At 54.9% G+C, this 17710-nt stretch overlaps 1 protein-coding gene across 2 annotated transcripts in view; it reads left to right on the top strand.

The window, feature by feature from the left end:
• ADCYAP1R1 (ADCYAP receptor type I) overlaps positions 1-10912 on the top strand; it is a 40045-nt gene extending 29133 nt beyond the window's left edge. Inside the window, exons 14-17 of one of the 2 annotated variants that reach the window (XM_058678245.1) lie at positions 5135-5218; positions 7572-7701; positions 8588-8629; positions 9638-10912. In XM_058678245.1, the coding sequence (XP_058534228.1) occupies positions 5135-5218; positions 7572-7701; positions 8588-8629; positions 9638-9826 (445 nt within the window). In that variant the 3' untranslated portion in view covers positions 9827-10912. The remainder of the gene's footprint in view (positions 1-5134; positions 5219-7571; positions 7702-8587; positions 8630-9637) is intronic. The other variant, XM_058678246.1, reaches the window with a different exon arrangement.
• The last annotated feature ends 6798 nt before the right edge of the window (positions 10913-17710 follow it).

Here is a 17710-nt window from a genome sequence, read left to right as displayed (position 1 = left end):
TGAAAAGGCTACATGGGTACCTATGCTTGGAGTGCGTCTGTCACTGAAGTACAAGCTACGGCTATTACTTTCTTGGTTCTTTTGAAGAGAGCAGGTGAGAAGTTGCTAGGCTGTTTCATGGCATCACTGTGTGCTTGTTCCTGCTTTTACTGAAGACCTCAACAGGGGACTCGAGATCTTGACGGCTGCCAAGAGAACAGAAGGGACAGCAAAGAGCTGCTGGAGGGCTTGTTCCAGACCCAGAGCAGGGAGAGGCAGGAGCTGCTCTGAGACCAAATGCCGCACCTTCCAGGGCCTCTGGGGGCTTGCTCCCAGTTTGTCTGCTGGTCAGCCAGGGAACCTCCCTGAGGAACAGGGCCTGGAGCTTGCTCAGCCTGCTGTTGTCTTCCTGCACAGTGGTTGCTTGACATCGGAAAAGATCTTTTGTTGGCTCTCCATTTAGGCTCTTTTATTGTTTTCACATTTTTGCATGTTTTTGCCAACCCTTGCTGACACAGGTCTGGTATAGAGTGGACATTCGTTCAGCAATGCAAGTCATAAGGCTCCCTGGCCTACTCTAGGGAGCCTTGTGGAGTTGGCCTATTCCTAGCATTGAGAGCCCCTTGCTGCCTTCATAAGAGTTAGAAAACAGGGTCCTGCTCTTCCCCACCCACCCACCTGTCACCGTTGGGAATCATGGCCTTGTGTGGGACTGCAGTGATACCTGCTTGCAGGTGAATTTCTTGCTCACTTGCAGCATGCCCCACTGTAGGAATTCAGCAGATAGCAGACTGGCCCCCTGAAGCCTGCTTCTGGTCTACCATTTCTTCGCTTCCTGAGCATCCTCTCCTTTGGTGGACCCTCCTGGCTTCCCTTCACTTTGCCTGTGTAGAGCTGGCTCAGTCTCAGCCTAGGTAGGGATGCTTTCACCTCCTGCCCCAGAAGCAAGAAACCCAGGGTTTGGCAGGCAAGGTGAGCAGGATTGCAGGATGTCCAGAGGCTGGGCACTGTGAACTCCTAGTCCCTGATACACAGATCAGAGCTATTTGTCATTAGCATATGGGCTAGCCATTTGAGGGTCAGGCCAGGTCTTTGCCCATACCTGTAAAAATCCCTTTTGCTATTTTCAGCAGGTGCTTAAAAAAAATTAAGAGAAAAAGCCAGGTCTCTAGTAATCTTCAGCCCCACATTTCAGTGGAGGAAGTCTTGGCACCTGGTGGGAGGGCTGAGGCCACATAAACAAGGATCTTGATGCACTGAAAGCTTTGGAGGGCTGTCAGGGTCAAGGAGATGCTGCAGACATGTGAGCGGCAATCCCAGCAAACAGGGCTGCTAGGAGCTGCAGCGCTGAGCATGCTGCCACCTCGGTCTGTGCTTGCTCCCGGCTCACACACACCCAGTGAGGTGGAATGCCAGGAAGGCCATCGTTAGGTAAATCAGCAAGAGACCAGTAATCAGGGAGGAGTGAAGCAGGTGGGCTCTTCCCAGCTGACTAGACACACAGAACAGGGTTCCTGGGAGGAGTGCTCCCTGCTGGGTTCTGCAGGGCACGGAGGGGGTGTGACTGTGAGCCGGATGGTGTCTGGGAGCAGGCGGTGATGCTGCTGGGAAGAGGGGAAGGTCGAAGGCAGAGTTGGGCGGCAGAGGGAGTCCCCAGGAAAGCCCGAGAGGACCCGTGCCTGTGCCCTCAGACCAACATTCATACCCTGTCCTCTAGGTTGGTTCTAGCTACTCAGATGCTAAGGGTTTGTCCTTCATAACTCCTGATCCTGCTTCAGGAGGTCTCATGAAGGTTTCAGGGCTCTGCAGAGGATGGGGCACTGAGCCCTGCCTCCCTCTACACTCCCCCTTGGTGTGCCGTGGCAGGGATCGGGACTGGGTCAGTAGCCAGAGGTGGATCCCCGAGCTGGCTCAGGGCTGCATGGACTCAGAGCTGATTTGGTCAGACTGAGTTTAGAAGTTTAGGAGTGAGTCTGAAGCTGAGGCTTGTCCTGGGGTGGTGGGTGGACTGCATTTCAGTTCCCTGGGGGATCAGGGTCAGGGGTAAGGGAGGGACTTCCAGGGCATGTGTTTGATGCAGGGAGAGCATCAGATGTGCCTCAGGGTCCTGGCAGCATCCCGGAGGTCTGTGCCTGCAAGGTGGGCATTCAGAGCTAGTGCATCCTGGTCTGGGTAGGAAATCTATTGGTTCTGCACAATGTCACCTCTCTGCCTCCTTGACCCCAACATGGCTCCTCAAAGGCTGTCTTTGGCTCATCTTCCCCCTGCAGGAGACCTGCCCCCACTGTGAGGCAGGGGTACCTCATTCTTACTCAAAGGATTGATCAGGTGGGGAAACTGAGACCTAGAGAAGGAAAGTGGTCCTGCAGAAGATCAACCAACAAGTCAGTGGCCAAAAGAAGTCCTATGCTCAGGTGCACAGGCTGGCAGGGACCTTAGGTGCTGGCTTATTCTCAGGCTCAGAGAGGAGACAGTGTAGTCATGGGAGCTGCTGACATCCACCCATCTGTGCTGCAGGCAGGGGTCACCATGTGCTGGTGTGTGCTTCCTGGGGCCCGGGCAGGTCCTGGGGGTGCACTGCTCCTTAGTCTTAGGAGGGACCTTGTGGAGGGTGATCAAGCCAGGCTGTGTTGGCCACCACAGGCCCACACTGTGCTCCATGACCACAGGGGTAAAAGGGTGAAGAGAGCAGGAGTGCAGCCTGCAAGGAGCTCCATGCAGATGCCTTTAGCCTGTGTCCTGCTGGGTCTTTGGCAGACTGCCCGCAGCAGCCAGAGAGGTTGCCCTCAACAGAAACCATGGGTGATGGATGTGAGCGCTGAGATCTGGAAACGGCCCAGACTTCCCAGGGCTTGCTCAGCTAAGCCAGGACAGAGCTGGGCCCGGAAGCCACAGCTCCCTGGTTTGTAGATATGAGTGGGGGCCGTGCACCTGGCATGGGGTCTCTTGCTGGCTCGTGCTGGCTGTGCAGCCTCTGCCCTGGGATGGGGTCTCCCACCCCCTTGGAACTAGCTCAGCCTTGTTATCCTCAGCAAGTCTGGTTGACCTCTCCTTGTAGGTGTCATTGTCCTGGCTTTTAGGAATTCGCACATCTCTCTCCTTCTCAGGGCACCCACCGCCTCTGGTTTTTCTGCCACTGCCTTGTTCTGTTTATTTGCAACCCGTTCAGTTGCATCACCTGCTTGAAGGTGCAGAGATAGGAAGGAGTGTCTTCCCTTTTTCCTCTATCCCTGTGCCCCTGGAGACATTTGCTGCTCCCTGGTCTGCCTTCCCCACCCTCCCTATTGGAGTCACTATCCCAGCTAAGGCATCACTGTCAAAGGTACTTTCTGTGGGCGCCATCTCAAGTCCAGGTAGGACAGGGACATCTTGGGTGCTAAAGGAAGAAGGATTCAGAGAAGAATCTCCAAAGCTGGAGAGATCAGGGTGGATTTTAGGGTTGAGGCTTCCCTTTGTGTGGTCAGCTGAAGCCAATGTGGAAGGCTCCCTTTCCCCTAGGAGAGATCAGCCAAGCTCTCAGTGTATTCTCCATCTCACATACGTTTTAAGTCTGGACAATGGATTGGCAGCTCTTTGGATACCCAATGGTGCTCTTGTGATTGCTGATTCAAAATAGATTTTGTTGAGTCTGCCTCTGTGTGAGTCCGAGCGAGGCCCTTGACCTTCACTGGGGACACTTCTCAGAGACAGGGACACCCCTGACAGTGTGCCTGCAGCGTTCATGGCTGCGGGGAGGGGTTCCCCGGGGACCTGCTTCAATGCTGCTTCTGAGCCAGAGGGACTGGGGAGGAGGGGTCCTGAGGCGCTGCAATTCTGGGGGCTCTTAGGAGATGCTGACACAGCTGGTAAGAAATTCACAGATGTTCCTAATCAGGGAAACGAAGTTGTGATGCCCACCACACAGCGTGACAGGCATTAAAAGACACTACATTTTAAATGGCAGCCACAATCCTGGGGTGGGGTAAGGGCTGCCCTGGCCTTGAAGCGCTTGATATCTTCATGCCTTCTGCCTCCTGCCTCCTGCCTCCTGCCTCCTGCCTCCTGCCTCCTGCCTTCTGCCTCCTGCTTCCTGCCCCGTCAATACATTGGTCAGGCACTTTGGGAACTGGGATCACATGTGGCAGTTTTGAGAACACCTAGCTTTGCTTGCACCTGTCTGCCTATGTGTCAGACTCATGGGGTGCCTGCAGAGGGTCTGGTACAGGAGTCAGAAGATGATGTGGCTTGGAAGCCACCTCTGACGTGTCTGTTAGGGAAGGACAGGATGTGCCCAGAGCTTGTGCTGATTCAAGTGCAGCCAGACCACCAGGGCTTCCAGGAGAGTGAAATGTAGCTTGTGAGTCCCGTGGCAGGGGAGAGCATGTACGGAGGCTGTGCCCTTGCTTGGTAGATAGACTACACAGCTGGCTTGCAGCCTAGGCCCAGCTGCAAGGGAATCTCATTGCTGCAACCGTTGGGGCTAGTCTGCCCAGTTGAACTTCAGTGCCCCAGGCTGTGCTGCCCAATATGTTCACCAGCAGACGCCCTATCATGTGGTTGGGCTGGCTGAGAAGAGGAATTTTAGGTGACCAACTTTAATGAATTTTAACACACGCATCCATGTATGAGTAGAATGGCAGCGGTCACATGTAGACTATGTCGTGACCCATCCAAGCCTGCTTGCCTCTGTCCCCCGCCCCAATCCCACCCTCCTGTAGGCACTAACATTGAGGCTTCTGGGCTCAACACCAGGAAAGCATGGGCCAAAGGAGAATGAAGAAGACCTGTGGACATGCAGGTTGATCTTGATGGTCAAGGCCACACTGGCCGACTCCAGGTTTAGTCTGGTTATGCTAGGCAGCGAGTGAGATCCCCGGCGTGAGCATCTGATAGCCTGTCTCACTGAGTTCCCTCCAACAAAGTCGTGCTGGGCTCCTTGGGCTCAGCTCGCCCACTGGCCCACCCACCTCTCACTGCCCACAATGTGTACCTCCCCACCCCTGCACACACAAGTGTACAACGCATGGGCATGCACTTCTTCTAGAGCTGACCCAGCCTTGGCTCCTCCTCCACGCCTTTGTTCCTTCGGCCGCACCCCTTCCCCCGGAACTGTGCTGCCCTGAGCTGCACCTCAACACCCCCCGGCTGACCGAAGTGCTAATCTTGTCACACCCAGCAGCTGCGTGCAGAAATGTTACTGCAAGCCACAGCGGGCTGAGCAGCACCCTTGCAAGATGTCAGAACTGTCCACCATTACTCTGTAAGTGTGCGTGCCCGTGCGCCCTGGAGGGGTGGGGGACGCATGCTGTCCTGGCTGCTGCCTTGAGCTTGCGTCCTGCCAGGCTGGAGGGAAGTGGATGGCCTCCCGTGCCTCCCAGTCCCGGCTCTGTTTTTCCGGCTGCTGCATGTTGATGTCTATGTGTTTTGTGAGTTCTCCGATCCCTGGGGTGGGACAGTGGGGCAGGGGCTGGCCTGTGCTGAAAGGAAACAGCTCAACGTGCCTCTGCTCCTGGCTTCCATGTGGCCTCTGCAGCTGCACACTTCTGGGCTTCAGTTTTGGCACCTGCAGATTTAAGTTCATCCAGCCCGTGTGCCCTACTCAGTGCTCACAGTGGGGTTGCCATAGACTTGCTGAATCCTCCCCCACACTGCTTGTAAGGTATTTCTGTGTATTAGCCCCATTTCACAGATGAGGAAAGTGAGCCACAGGGAGGAGAAGGGACTTCCCTCATTGTCATGGCATTGGCAGAGCCACAATTTCAACCCAAGGCAATCCCAAGCACCGTGCCCCAAGACCTCTCTGATGGGGGCTTTAGCGTCAATGTGGGTGTCACACAAAGAGGGTCAAGGTCAAGTGAGAGTGTCTGACTCCCAGAAGTGCTCCTCCTTATCAAGGGTGCCTCTGCCCAGGGTGGGTGATGGAAATCGAGACCCCTGGTGGTCCTGTCTCCGAGTTAATGACCTTGTAGCATAAGGTTCACATCTCATGGCTCCATTCTGAGCCCCCTAGTCTACATGATAGTGTCCTGGTCCTAGCAATCATCTGTTCAGCCCTCTCTGAGCTCTTCCAATCAAGCATCCTCTGCAAGGTGCCCCTGTGGACAGGCCCCTGAAGGAGACCCCAGGACAACTTCTGCTTCCAGTGCCCCACGCCTTGCTGGGTGCCAGGCCTGGGCACCCGTAGACAGGAGGCATTTGGTCTTCAGGATGCAAGGTCCATTTATTTCTTCAGGGAACAGGCACCTTCCAGATGTCAGCTTGGTGCCAGACTGGTGCTTGCCCCAGAAGATAATGGAGATCAATGAGAGGCCACCTGGCATTCCGGGAGCCGCAGTGGGAGATGGACACAGGGGATGGAGATGGAAAGGATGGGGTTGTAGGGAGCCCCTGGCTCCAGAGGCAAGGAGTCTTGGAGGTCTGGTCAGCACAGCTCTGCCCAGGAACCCTGGGAAGGGAACAGGTGGGCGCCTCCACCCAGGGGTGAGGGCGGGGCTGCTTCCTCCACCTGCTGCTCTCCCTCCCTCCTCTTCCCCCTCCTCTCCTTGCTGCTTTCTCCTCTCTCAAAGGCCCTTACACACCACCGTGGGTTCTGTTTCTTTAGAAATCTGGAACCCCCACATCCCGCAGAACCGTTCTGTCCCAGGAAGGCTGGGATGAGGGAGAAGCTGGGGTCCGCGGTGTCACTGCCTCCAAATCAAACGGCTGCCCCCAAGCCTGCTGGCCACCCCCGAGGACAGGGCTGTGCTGGGAGTGGGTGAGGCTGACCCCGGAGAGGATCAGGGTTGGGTATGGCTGAGGGGTAGGGCTGTGCTCCTGGGGGACCAGCTCATTCTCCCTTGAATGTGCTGGGGTGGGCTGGGGTCCCGCTCTGGGAGAGCCCCAGGAACAAGCCCTTCCCTTTGCGGCAGGACCCGTGATGTACCTGCTGTTGATGTTATCCACCTCGGGCTTCTGTGTCCCTGTGCATGGGAGTAGAGCAGCCCCACCCCCAAGCTCTCAGCCTGGGGGCCAGGGGCAGGTGGGGAGGTCCCCAGTAGAGCCTCTTCTCCTTGCTCCTTCATCCTCAGAGAAGACACCCTTCCTCCCAATCTTTGACTCAGTTTCCCAGGCAGCAGCTTCGTTTGTTTTGTGTATGCTTAGTAAGTCCTTCTTCTACTCCCTTTCGAGTCTGTACGTTGTGCTGTACTCACTGTGCCTGCCCCTGCTCCTTGCTATCAGTGTGCCCCAAGCCAACCCCCAGACTTAGACAAGTCGTGGAGGCTGTTTCCAGAACAGGAAGTTGTCTGCATCTCCCACCCCATTCATGGCCCTGACTTCACCTCCTACCAGGTTTTGCATACCACACAAGGATTCCTGCAAATTGTATGGGCGCTCGAGCGTGTGGTTCTGCAGGATAAGCACTGGATGCCCCGCAGGCTGGGGATGCCCCACCGCCCCAACCAACCATACTCCCAGGGTCTTCTTGGCCACTGTCTCTGCTGGGCCCCTAGCCTGAAGAGAGTATGCATGGGGTGTCTGTGACAGGGGCCCCAGTTCCAGAGGACTATGAGGGTTGGGCCCTGGTGTCTAGCCCCAGCAGCTGCTGGAGCAGAGCTGTTACTTTCTCTTGGCAGGCGGCTGGCCCGGTCCACGCTGCTGCTTATCCCGCTGTTTGGGATCCATTACACGGTGTTTGCCTTCTCACCAGAGAATGTCAGCAAGAGGGAGAGACTCGTGTTTGAGCTGGGCCTGGGCTCCTTTCAGGTAGGCATGGTGGGCAGGCAGAAGGCAGAACTCATAGGGAACTAGGGCCCTGCTCTGTCTCTGAGCCTCAGTATTTCCCTCTGTAAAATGGGCACTGGTACAGAAGTGTTGCCCTGTAGCAAGATGCCCTAATCAATATCTGGTTGTCACTGTATCTGGACTCTGGAGGGATTCCCCTTCCCCCGGCACACCCGTCTCCCCGCTGCGTGATGTGACAGCAGCCCTGTGTCCTTCACCATCACCTGGGGCATGGGGTGAGGTGGCCAGGACAGCCCCATGTGTCTGCTCGACTGTGCACCCCAGGAGGGCTGCAGCTCTGTCTCATCTCATTGGGAAGCCCAGTGCAGAGTTTGTAGTATAGAGAGCTGTGTGAGCTGCGCAGGTACACAAGCAAGAGTATACAGAAGTGGTTGGAGTAGAGAGGAGAGGAAAAAGGAATGGGTGGAGGGGACCGCGCCTGAGAGAGCGAATCAGGGACTGTGAACAGATGGGCGCCCCACTGGGTCCAGGAAGGCAGGGACCACTTGAATCTGTCTTATCCTGGAGGGGTCCTGCCCCCAGGAACTGGAAGGTTGAGTGGAACACCCAGAGAACATTCTGGAGGCACCCAGGAAATGCTTGTGGTAGAAAGTGGGAGAAGCTGGTCTTTGGGAAGGGGAAAGACTTTTGAATGTGAAAGCCAAAGCCAGGAGTTCTGGCCATGGAGGGGACTCAGCCCCCTGGCCACAGGAGTGCATGTCCTGTCTGACCCCCGCAATCCAGGGTAGGTGCCCCCCGCCCATCCTGCAGGCCATGATGCTAGTGTGTTTCCTGTCTCCATGGCCAACCCCTGCAGGAGGTACCTCACCAAGACCAGCTGGCTTAGGGTTGTCTTCCTCTCTCACAGGGCTTCGTGGTGGCTGTGCTCTACTGTTTCCTGAATGGGGAGGTAAGACAAGGGCACAGCACTGGAGGTGGGGACAGGAGGGCAACCTGCAGGCCGCCCAGGGCCCTAACCTGTGTTCTGGCTCTGAGGCTTGGGAGCATGTTGGGGAGAGATGTGAAAGCCAGAGCTGTCAGCCTTGCTCCTTGTGGCCCGTGGGACAAGAGGTGTTGAAGCAGAACCCAAGGCCCAGGAGCTGAGGCAGGGCTCAGGGCCGGTTGGGTGGGTGGGTTTGAAGGAGTGTGCACCAGTGACAGCATCATTACTGAGAAGCTGTGACCTAAGCAGGCTCCCCTCGCCCCCTGCCCCCCATTTTTGTGCACCTGAGAGGTTCAGCTCAATGTTCACCAAGATAGCCTACTGAAGGATCTGATGAGACAGCGAGGGCCCTGCAGGTGTTGGCAGAGGGAGGCAGGAGGAGGGAGCCTGTAGCTTGTCAGGCACCTCAGAGGAAGTGGCAGGTGGCACTGGAACAGGCCAGTGTGGATTCTGCGTCCACTTGTGTGGCTCATGCACTGGCTTGCCATCCCCTTGCTCACCATGCTGAGCCCAGCAGATTGACTGGTCAGTAGTCCTCAGTGTGTGGCCATCACCTGAGTGAAGCTTGTGCTACTTAGCTGTTAACCAAAGGTGCTACCATTGTAGTTGTCTTGGGGAATGGGCTGGACCCTGGGGGTGTAGAAAGCTCTGTGTCCTCCCATGCCCCCATCACCAGGGATTGTGACACAGCCTTGTCACAAGTGGGCAGCCTTGCCCTGACCAGCTGCCCCATGGGGGTGCTGGATGAAGTGTCCCTCAGAGGCCAGAGGTCCCTGATCACACAGGGGACCGAGGCTGTTCTGCTCTGCCCAGAAACATCCCTCTGTTATGGTTCTTGAGTGCTGCAGGCTGCAGCTGGGCAGTGGGAAGGGTGCTGGTGAGCGCCAGCCCAGGGAGGGTGCAAGCCAGGGCCAGACCTGGGAGGTGGACGAGGTGTTCCCCGGGAAGGGACTGCCTCTGAGTTGCTCCCTGCAGGTGCAAGCGGAGATCAAGCGGAAGTGGCGGAGCTGGAAGGTGAACCGTTACTTCACTGTGGACTTTAAGCACCGGCACCCATCCTTGGCCAGCAGTGGCATGAATGGGGGCACTCAGCTCTCCATCCTCAGCAAGAGCAGCTCCCAGCTTCGCATGTCCAGCCTCCCAGCTGACAACCTGGCCACCTGAGCCACCCTCCCCGCCTCCTCTTCACACACAGGCTGGGGCTGTGGGCAGGCGGGGCCCACGCATGTTCACGCCTCTTTCCTCTCCTTTTGGGCAGGCCCTGGGTTGGAAACTGCGTCCACATTCCCCCACACCACCACCACCCAAGGCAGGGAGAAGGAGGTGGGGCACAGACTGAAGCTGGCCCTCCCAATTTGGTATTAGCCCCACCTACCACGTCACCTGGGTCATGACCCCAGACATGTAAATAGTATTCCTTGAAATTTGGAAAGGTGCCCCATCCCACTCCAGCCTCAGGGATGGCCTTGACCTGCAGATGCGGGTGCAAGGCCTTGTGAGCTGAGGCTGAAGAAACCTTGCTTTGGGAGGCAGGATGGTGCCCACCCCAACATCCCCTTCTCTGTCTGACCCTACCTGTTGGGCCCTTCTCCCTGGGGTGCCCCACTTTGCTGGGTGCCCAGAGCATCCTGCTGTGCCGTCTGAGGCTCCCTGGTGCTCACCCAACTTCTTGGTGTCCAGGAGCCCAAGTCTTGGATGCTGAGGTGGGAGGACAGCTCCAAGCTCGTCTCTGTCGGAGACTGGAGTTGGCAGGGACGGAGTGGGGAGGAGGGGGCAGGGGCAGGGGGAAGGTCCTGGTGCTTTGATCCAAGACAAGCTGAGGGCCCATGATGTTGCTGCAACTGGGACAGAGAGGAGCCAGGAGGAGAGATGTGTGCAGGGAGACTTCCGCTGTCCCCAGGATCACACCCCCAACTCAGATGGGCTGGGACCATGAGGTCACCTCCTCCTGTCCCCAGAGACACTGCTTCCCAACCACATCCACCAGCTGTCTCCCGACCCCCATCTCCCCTGATGTCAAAGCCATGACAAAGATGAACCAGCCGCCTTCCTGTGATCTGTGTCAGCCAATCCTGAAGCACCTTACACCTCCAGGTCCGGAGCCTCGGCTCCTGCCCTCGCACCCCAGCCCCTGCACCCCTGAGAATAATGAGGAACCCCAGGCGCCAGGTCCTTGGCCCTGGACTCAGCTGCTGAGATCTCCCTGAGACCTCTTCAGACTTCCTTTCATGTGCCCTTGACATTGGAACACCTGGGTGTCTGCAGGAAAGAGATGTCACAACTCCATACTTATTAGCAGAAGCTGCTGAGAGCAGGTGGAGAGGCCTGCAGCAGGAGTCGCCGCTCTCCAGTGCCCGTCGTGGCACCTCAGTCGCAGCCTAGGAATCTGCAACAAGGGGAGAAGCAACTTCCAGAAAGGTGGAGCCGAGCACTGGAGTGCCACGGCCCTGGTTTGGGGAGTGGGGGCGGTGCAGCTCATTGTGTGTCAGCTCTCTGTGTTGTTCCTGAGCCTGTGTTTGTGGATTTGTGTCATGGTCAGGTTCGAGGATGCTTAGGGGGCTGTGTGGAGGGGGCTTGGATTCATGAAGAAGGGACCTGGGGACCTGCTGTGAGTTAGTGAGAAGCCCTGTGTGCCTGGCCAGTGGAGTCGATTCCTGGGGCTTTGGCAGAGTCGGAGGAAGGAAGGAGCCAGCTGCCCCCCTTTTTGAGCACATGCAGTGGCCTTGCCACACTGCACCTGACCTCATGGTCCCCACACCCTGCCTGGAACAGGCATCCAGGCTGGGCTTCCTGGAAGGATTCAGAAACCTAGAATCTGCCCCTGTTGGACCGAGTTGCTGTCACTGTGGCACGGTGCTCCCTGTTCCGGGCCTCAGCTCCTGCCACGGAGAGACGAGGCAGCTTCTAACGCACCTCCAGGTTCTGTATTTGTTCATTTGCTCATTTAAAGCGAAGGTAGATAAAGGCATGCATCATTACTGCTGTGTGTGTTGGCTAAGGTTTTGATGTGTAGGTGTCTCTGTGTGTGTTGAGGAGGTGGGGTGGGATGTTGTTTTGCTTTTGCTTTCTTAGTCACAGAGCTTCTGTTTTCTCCTTTTGGACACCATGGTGGAAGCTGGTGGGCTGGAGGGAAGCAGCAGGCCATGGGCATTTGAACAGGCACCTTAGCATGGTGTCCAGACATAGCCCTGTGAACGTGAATGAGGCAGGTGCCTGATGAGATGGGCATTGGCCAACTCCACATCCAAGGAGAGTCCCCAAAGTGTGGCCCGTTCATTTGCCATTGGCCCCACCAGCAGCATTGCTGTGCTGTGGAAGAAGGAGCGTTGACTTGGTAGAATCATTGTCACACAATAGCAGGAACCCAGGCAGTCCCGAGCCCAGGCATGGCACTGCTCCCTAGCCCTGCGGACAAGGCAAGGCCTCTGGTGTCCCTGTCTCCTGTGGGCAGTCCTTTTTCTATCCAAATGATGTTTTCCTGGTCTTGTGAGTAGATGTATTAGTTTTTTTTTTTTAAGAGATTTGTTTACTTAAAAGGCAGTTACAGAGAGATTTTCCATCTGTTGGTTCACACCTCAAATGGCCTCAAAGGCAGAGCTGAGCCAGTTCAAAACCAGGAGCTTGTTCTTCTGAATCTGTCATGTGAGGTGCAAGAACCCAGGGGCTTGGGCCATCCTCTACTGCTTCCCCAGGCCATCAGCAGGGAACGGGATTGAAAGTGGAGCAATTAGGTTTTGATCTGACACCCACATGGGATGCCAGCTCCACAGGCAGTGGTTTTACCTGCTTATAGCACAGTGCTGCCCCTATCTGATATATTTTGAATGTTTCAGAAAGTTCTGGCCTTACAGACACAGGCAATAGTGTGTGTGGAGAGCGTGAGGTCTGGATAAAACCTTGATTCTCAGGTCTGGGTGAGGCGTCTATAGCACCACTGCTTCTCGGGCATTGTGTAACTTCACATTAGCCATCCGTTCAGAGAGGGTTTCAGGCAGAGAGTGTGTTGTGCACTGGACTGGGAAAGGATATGACATCTTGCCTTGTGAGAAATATGGGAGAATTGGGTTGGAGTTGTCAGCCTGCAAGCCTGAGAGGGTCTCTTCTGGGCAGTGGACCTTGTGCTCTGTGGTCCAGAAGGACCCAAACCACTCAGAGAGACTGAGCTGCCTGGGGGAGGGGTGTGAGGCAAACTTGCATTCTCAGCTGCATCGGTCCCATCATGGATCAGGCAGTCCAGGTCAGGAGGAGCACCCCCGACCTGGGAAGCTGGGGTTCCAGGTGAGGGATGCTTGCCCCTGCAGGGAGCCAGTGAGGGGCTTGGAGGGTAGGATTTGGGTGGCCCACTGGCTCTGTGGGCCTCATGTCCTGCTTGAGGCCAGGCCCTATCCTGGCTCCATGGGCAGCTCTGTGACCCTCCCTGACAAGCCCAGTGGCATGCAGTGATTCCAGCTCTTCTCTAATCTCCCCGCCTTCCACCAGGAAACCAGGCCAGGTGGCCAGGGGTGGTGGGGCAAGGCTTGAAACGCCTGCAGCTGTCATCACTCACCAAGGACCCATCTGACATGGTCTTCCTGGGGAAGAAAACCTCAAACTTGATCTCTTCTAAACTTGTTGAGCATCTTTGTCCCTCCTAGAGTCTCTTCAATGTGAAAAACAAAACAAAACAAAACAAAACAAAAAACAAACAGTGAAGACTTGGTCATCATCAACTCTTGCTTGAGCCAGAGACCAGGAAAGCGGAGAACCCTGAGCAGGTGAGCAGGGTTTCTCCCAGCTTTGTCATTGATCTGCTGGTTCACCTAGACTCATTTCCTACATCTTTCGGGGGGAGACACGACATATGAGAGTTGGGAGAAAACTTGGAGATCTATAGGCCAGGCCTCTGTCCTTGGGCTGGAGAGAAGACACAAGGAAGTGGCCCTAGCGTGGGCACTGGCCACCACGTTGAGATCCGGTATGCTTTAAAATAATCTTAACAAGGAAATGACCCAGCCAATGTGTGCACAACTTTGTACATGAGCCAGAATGTGACAATATCTAACCTTACAAGGGTGGGGGGCTTGGCTATAGAGAGTTGTTCCAAACTCCAGACTAGAGGATTAACTTCTCGGTCCTCCTTGCTCTGTAGCCCAAGGCTTCCCTTCTCTGGGTCTCTGCCTTCCAGTCGGAGCCTTGTGGACAATGTGATTCGCATCATCTTCTCCCCAGGCCCAGGATGGGGTTCCAGTGAGATGCCCTCTTGCATGAAAGGACATTTGCTATTGGCTTGTTACTGGGACGAAGGGATTCCTTGCTGTTTGAGCCCTCCTGGGTTAACCTTGACCCAATTAGTTAAGACCACCAGCACTGGGGGCAAGCTGCAGGCCAGTGGGCTCTCGTGGACACACAATTCCAGCTCTGTCTTGATGAGCTGATTCACTTTGTTGGTTAGGATGGGCAGCCTTCCATGTGGGTGACATTAACCACCTGGAAATCCTTCGAGGATGTGGTACATTCCCATTCCTCTCCTTCCCTGAACTCAAGGTCCTGGGATGTGTCTGTCTTTGGCCGTGTCTGTCTTGTCTGTCTGTCTTCTGTAGCTTTGTGCCTGTCGGGGCTGGAGTGGTGCAGCCCTTGGCATCCCAGATGTGTCTCCAGGCTCACTCATTGGAGCTGGACGGCCTGGATTTCAACTCCCACAACAACAAGTCCACAGATTCAATGCTACCGCAACTGCCATTAATGCTGTGCTCACAACCTTGTCTGGGATTTTAAAGATGTCCAACTGTTGTAGATGATTCAATAAATGTCTTCTCATTTTTCCTGGTGGCTCTGGTTTTGTGGATGTGAAGGGCGTGGGGGAGAGAAGGACAAGCAACAACTGAATCAGAAGTGGAGCAGCCAGGACACCAGCCTGCACCCAGGTGGGATTCTGGCAGCCCACCCCCCTGCACACAATGCTGACCTTTCAAACCCTCAAATGTCTGGACAGTTCCGTGATGGTCACGGGGCTCATCCAACACCTGTAGGGTGGGATGACTGTGCTTGCCCCTTTGTGCAATCCTGGGACTAGCCTGGAGGATGCTCCTACCTGGACCGCACGACTCTGAGGAGAGCCCTGACTAGAACAGGGGACACTGCTCAGCCTCTTGCAGTGACCCTGGGTCTGGTTCCAAGGCAGGGAGGGGAGTGGTGTGGCATGGCTGGCTATTATCTAGTGTCTTCCATCAACCGCTTGAGCTCCCCCTGGTGGCTGCAGTTCCTGAGTAGATTCAGGGCCCTGGTCCTTTCTACCTGAATTAGTGCATCTGACTGGAGGGATTCCCAGCACAGTGGCGTGGCTTCTTGGCGCACAGTTAGCGGGGAATCTTGCGATTCCTACGCGATGGTTACCGGACGCTGGACCCGTGTTACTGGCTTCTGAGCCTATCCTCTTTGCTGGAGTGCCCCCTAGTGGACAGCCTCTGCATTTGTTCTGTTGAGAACACAAACACGACTCCTCCCCCTGCCTCGATGTGAGGTTATAAATTCCAAGTGTGAGACTCAGGTTCCAAAAGCTCTCCCTGCACGCATTCGAAGTCTTTAGCTGACCGCGTTGTGGTTTCGAAAACAGAAACAGTTTCCAATGGGGGGGGGGGTCTTGTGTTTCTAGGATTCTAAGAGGGACAGTCACGTAGGAATCATTTTTCTTGCTTCTGAAAAGTGCTTTTGCTGGATTTCTGTGGCGAACATCAGTATTTTCACAGGCAGTCGAAGCCATAGGATTGTAGTTCCCTTTTACTTGCCCACATTCTCCTGTATGGTCAAGCAACACTTCCCAAGTGCCTGTTTGGAGGTTGAGAACTGCTCGGGCAAAGGTGACCATCTCAGACAGGATACCTGTTCCCACGAGCCTGTCGTCTACTTGGGAGAGTTAGACAGGAAAGTGGGGTGAAAGAGTCAAAGAAGGGGTCCTTTAGGGGTCTCGAAGAAGAGAAAGAACGAGCAGCAGTGTTGGGATGGGTGGTGTTCTGCAGCAGGCAGTCAGAGGAGACCAGAGATGCAGGTGCGCACTCCCCTGGCACTTTCTCACTCCCAGCTGTGTCAGATCATCTCCTGTAGATCCCTGCAAACACCTATGTGGGGAGCATCCCAGGCAGAGGAACTGCCCAGGGCCAGTGCGCTAAGACAGGGAGTGGACTGGTGAGCGATGGGTGCTGGCTTCCTAGGGCGGCCACAGCAGTTAGCACAAGCTGAATGGCCAAGAACACAGAACTTTCCCTCTTAGAATCCTAGAAACACAAGCCTGAGATCAAGACGTTCCCAAGGCGCAGCCTGCTTCTTGAAGGCTCTGGAGAGTGTCTATTGTGTCCCTTTCTCGAAGCTTCCAGCATTGCTGGCTGTTCTTGGTGCTCCTTGGCTTGTAGATTTGTTACCCTGCCCTTTCCCTCTGCCATCACGTGAGTCTCCTTCTTGGCGTGTTCCACTCTCCCTTAAAAGGACCCACTCTAATCCAATACACCCTCCACTAATCACATTTGTAACGATCCTATTTTCAAATTATGCTCATTCACGGATATTTAGAATTAGGCCTGCGATATGTCTTTGGGGAGACACAACTCACCCCAAGACACAAGACAATCAGGTTTGAGGTATCCCTGGCTGGACTGCACACTGCTTCCATGTACATGGTTGATTGGAAGGTCGGCGTTGCAGCTGCCGAGGGACTCGTCCACTTTCACTCATTTTCCGCACCACCTGTTCATTTACAATTTTGAAAGTAGCATCAACCTGAACCTGGAACGGTAGCCTAGTGGCTAAAGTCCTCGCCTTGCGTGTGCTGGGATCCCATATGGGTGCTGGTTCTAACCTTGGTGGCCCCACTTCCCATCCAGCTCCCTGCTTGTGGCCTGGAAAAACGGTCGAGAACGGGCCAAACCTTGGGACCCTGCACCCGCATGGGAGACCCAGAAGAGGTTCCTGTCTCCTGGTTTTGGATCAGCACAGCTCTGGCTGTTGCGGTCACTTGGGGAGTGAATCATTAGATGGAAGATGATGATCTCTGTCTCTCCTCCTCTCTGCATGTCTGAATTTCCAATAAAAAATAAAAATAAATCTTAAAATAAGGAAGCATCAACCTGGCCGAGAACCTCCCTGCCTTGCCCCCAGGGTACCCATTCAAAGCTCTTCTTACTTTTTCTCTTGTGGACTTGCTGACTTCTGAAGTTTTCCTATTTGCCAGATGACTGTAGTGTCCCAGTTCTTGAACTCATTTATTTGGGCTTGGATACTGACCTCAAAAAACATCCCAAATTTCAAAGGAAAATAGTGTCTATTTCAAAGCACACCCAATGTTACCAAGGATTCTGAAAGTCATTTGCACGCGCCCAGGGACCTCAAAAGATGCATACGCTTCTATCCAGTGTGTCTCTTCTAACTTACATGACCTCTAAAGCAAATGTGGATTTAGGGAGTGAACCCCAATTATTCCTGGCTCACCTTCTGCCAACCCAAAGGGAAGGATATCTGTTCTGGCCCTCCAGACTGTTGATCAGGACTAGCCCTCAAAGAGCACCTTCCTGGTCTATGGGGTTCTGTTACTGCATGGCCCGCCTTTTCTCCGTCCCATATCTGTGCTCAGTCATGACATCCTTAAATCTATTCTCTGCAGTATCCCAATACTGGAGGTCGGCTGGGGTGATCTCTTCTCTCTTCTTGCTGGAAACTCCCTCTATGGGGTAAGCTCCTGATTCTCTGACATCAACCATGACTGCAGTGGATAAACCTGACTTCCTTACCCATCATAGTGTATGGGCACAGGCAAGAGCTTGTGCACTAAGTACCATGGAGAGAGCCAAGCGACCTCCACATCCAGCACCACAGACAGTTCCGAGTGCCTCACACAACTGCATAGCACAGAACTGGCCTTTCCTTCAGACCTGGTAATGCAAAGCCAGGCTGCTGCTGCTGCTACTTCTTTTAAAAAATAGTTATTCCATTTCATTTTTATTAAAGGCATAGAGAGGGGAGAAGGAGAAGAATCTTCTATCTCAAAATGCAGCAGCAAGGGCTGGGCCAGGCAGATGTGGG

Source organism: Ochotona princeps, chromosome 20, assembly GCF_030435755.1.
Source record: "Ochotona princeps isolate mOchPri1 chromosome 20, mOchPri1.hap1, whole genome shotgun sequence".
NCBI classification, from domain to species: domain Eukaryota; kingdom Metazoa; phylum Chordata; class Mammalia; order Lagomorpha; family Ochotonidae; genus Ochotona; species Ochotona princeps.
The sequence above is the reverse complement of the archived record's forward strand: the minus strand, read 5'-3'. Positions and strand labels throughout refer to the sequence as shown.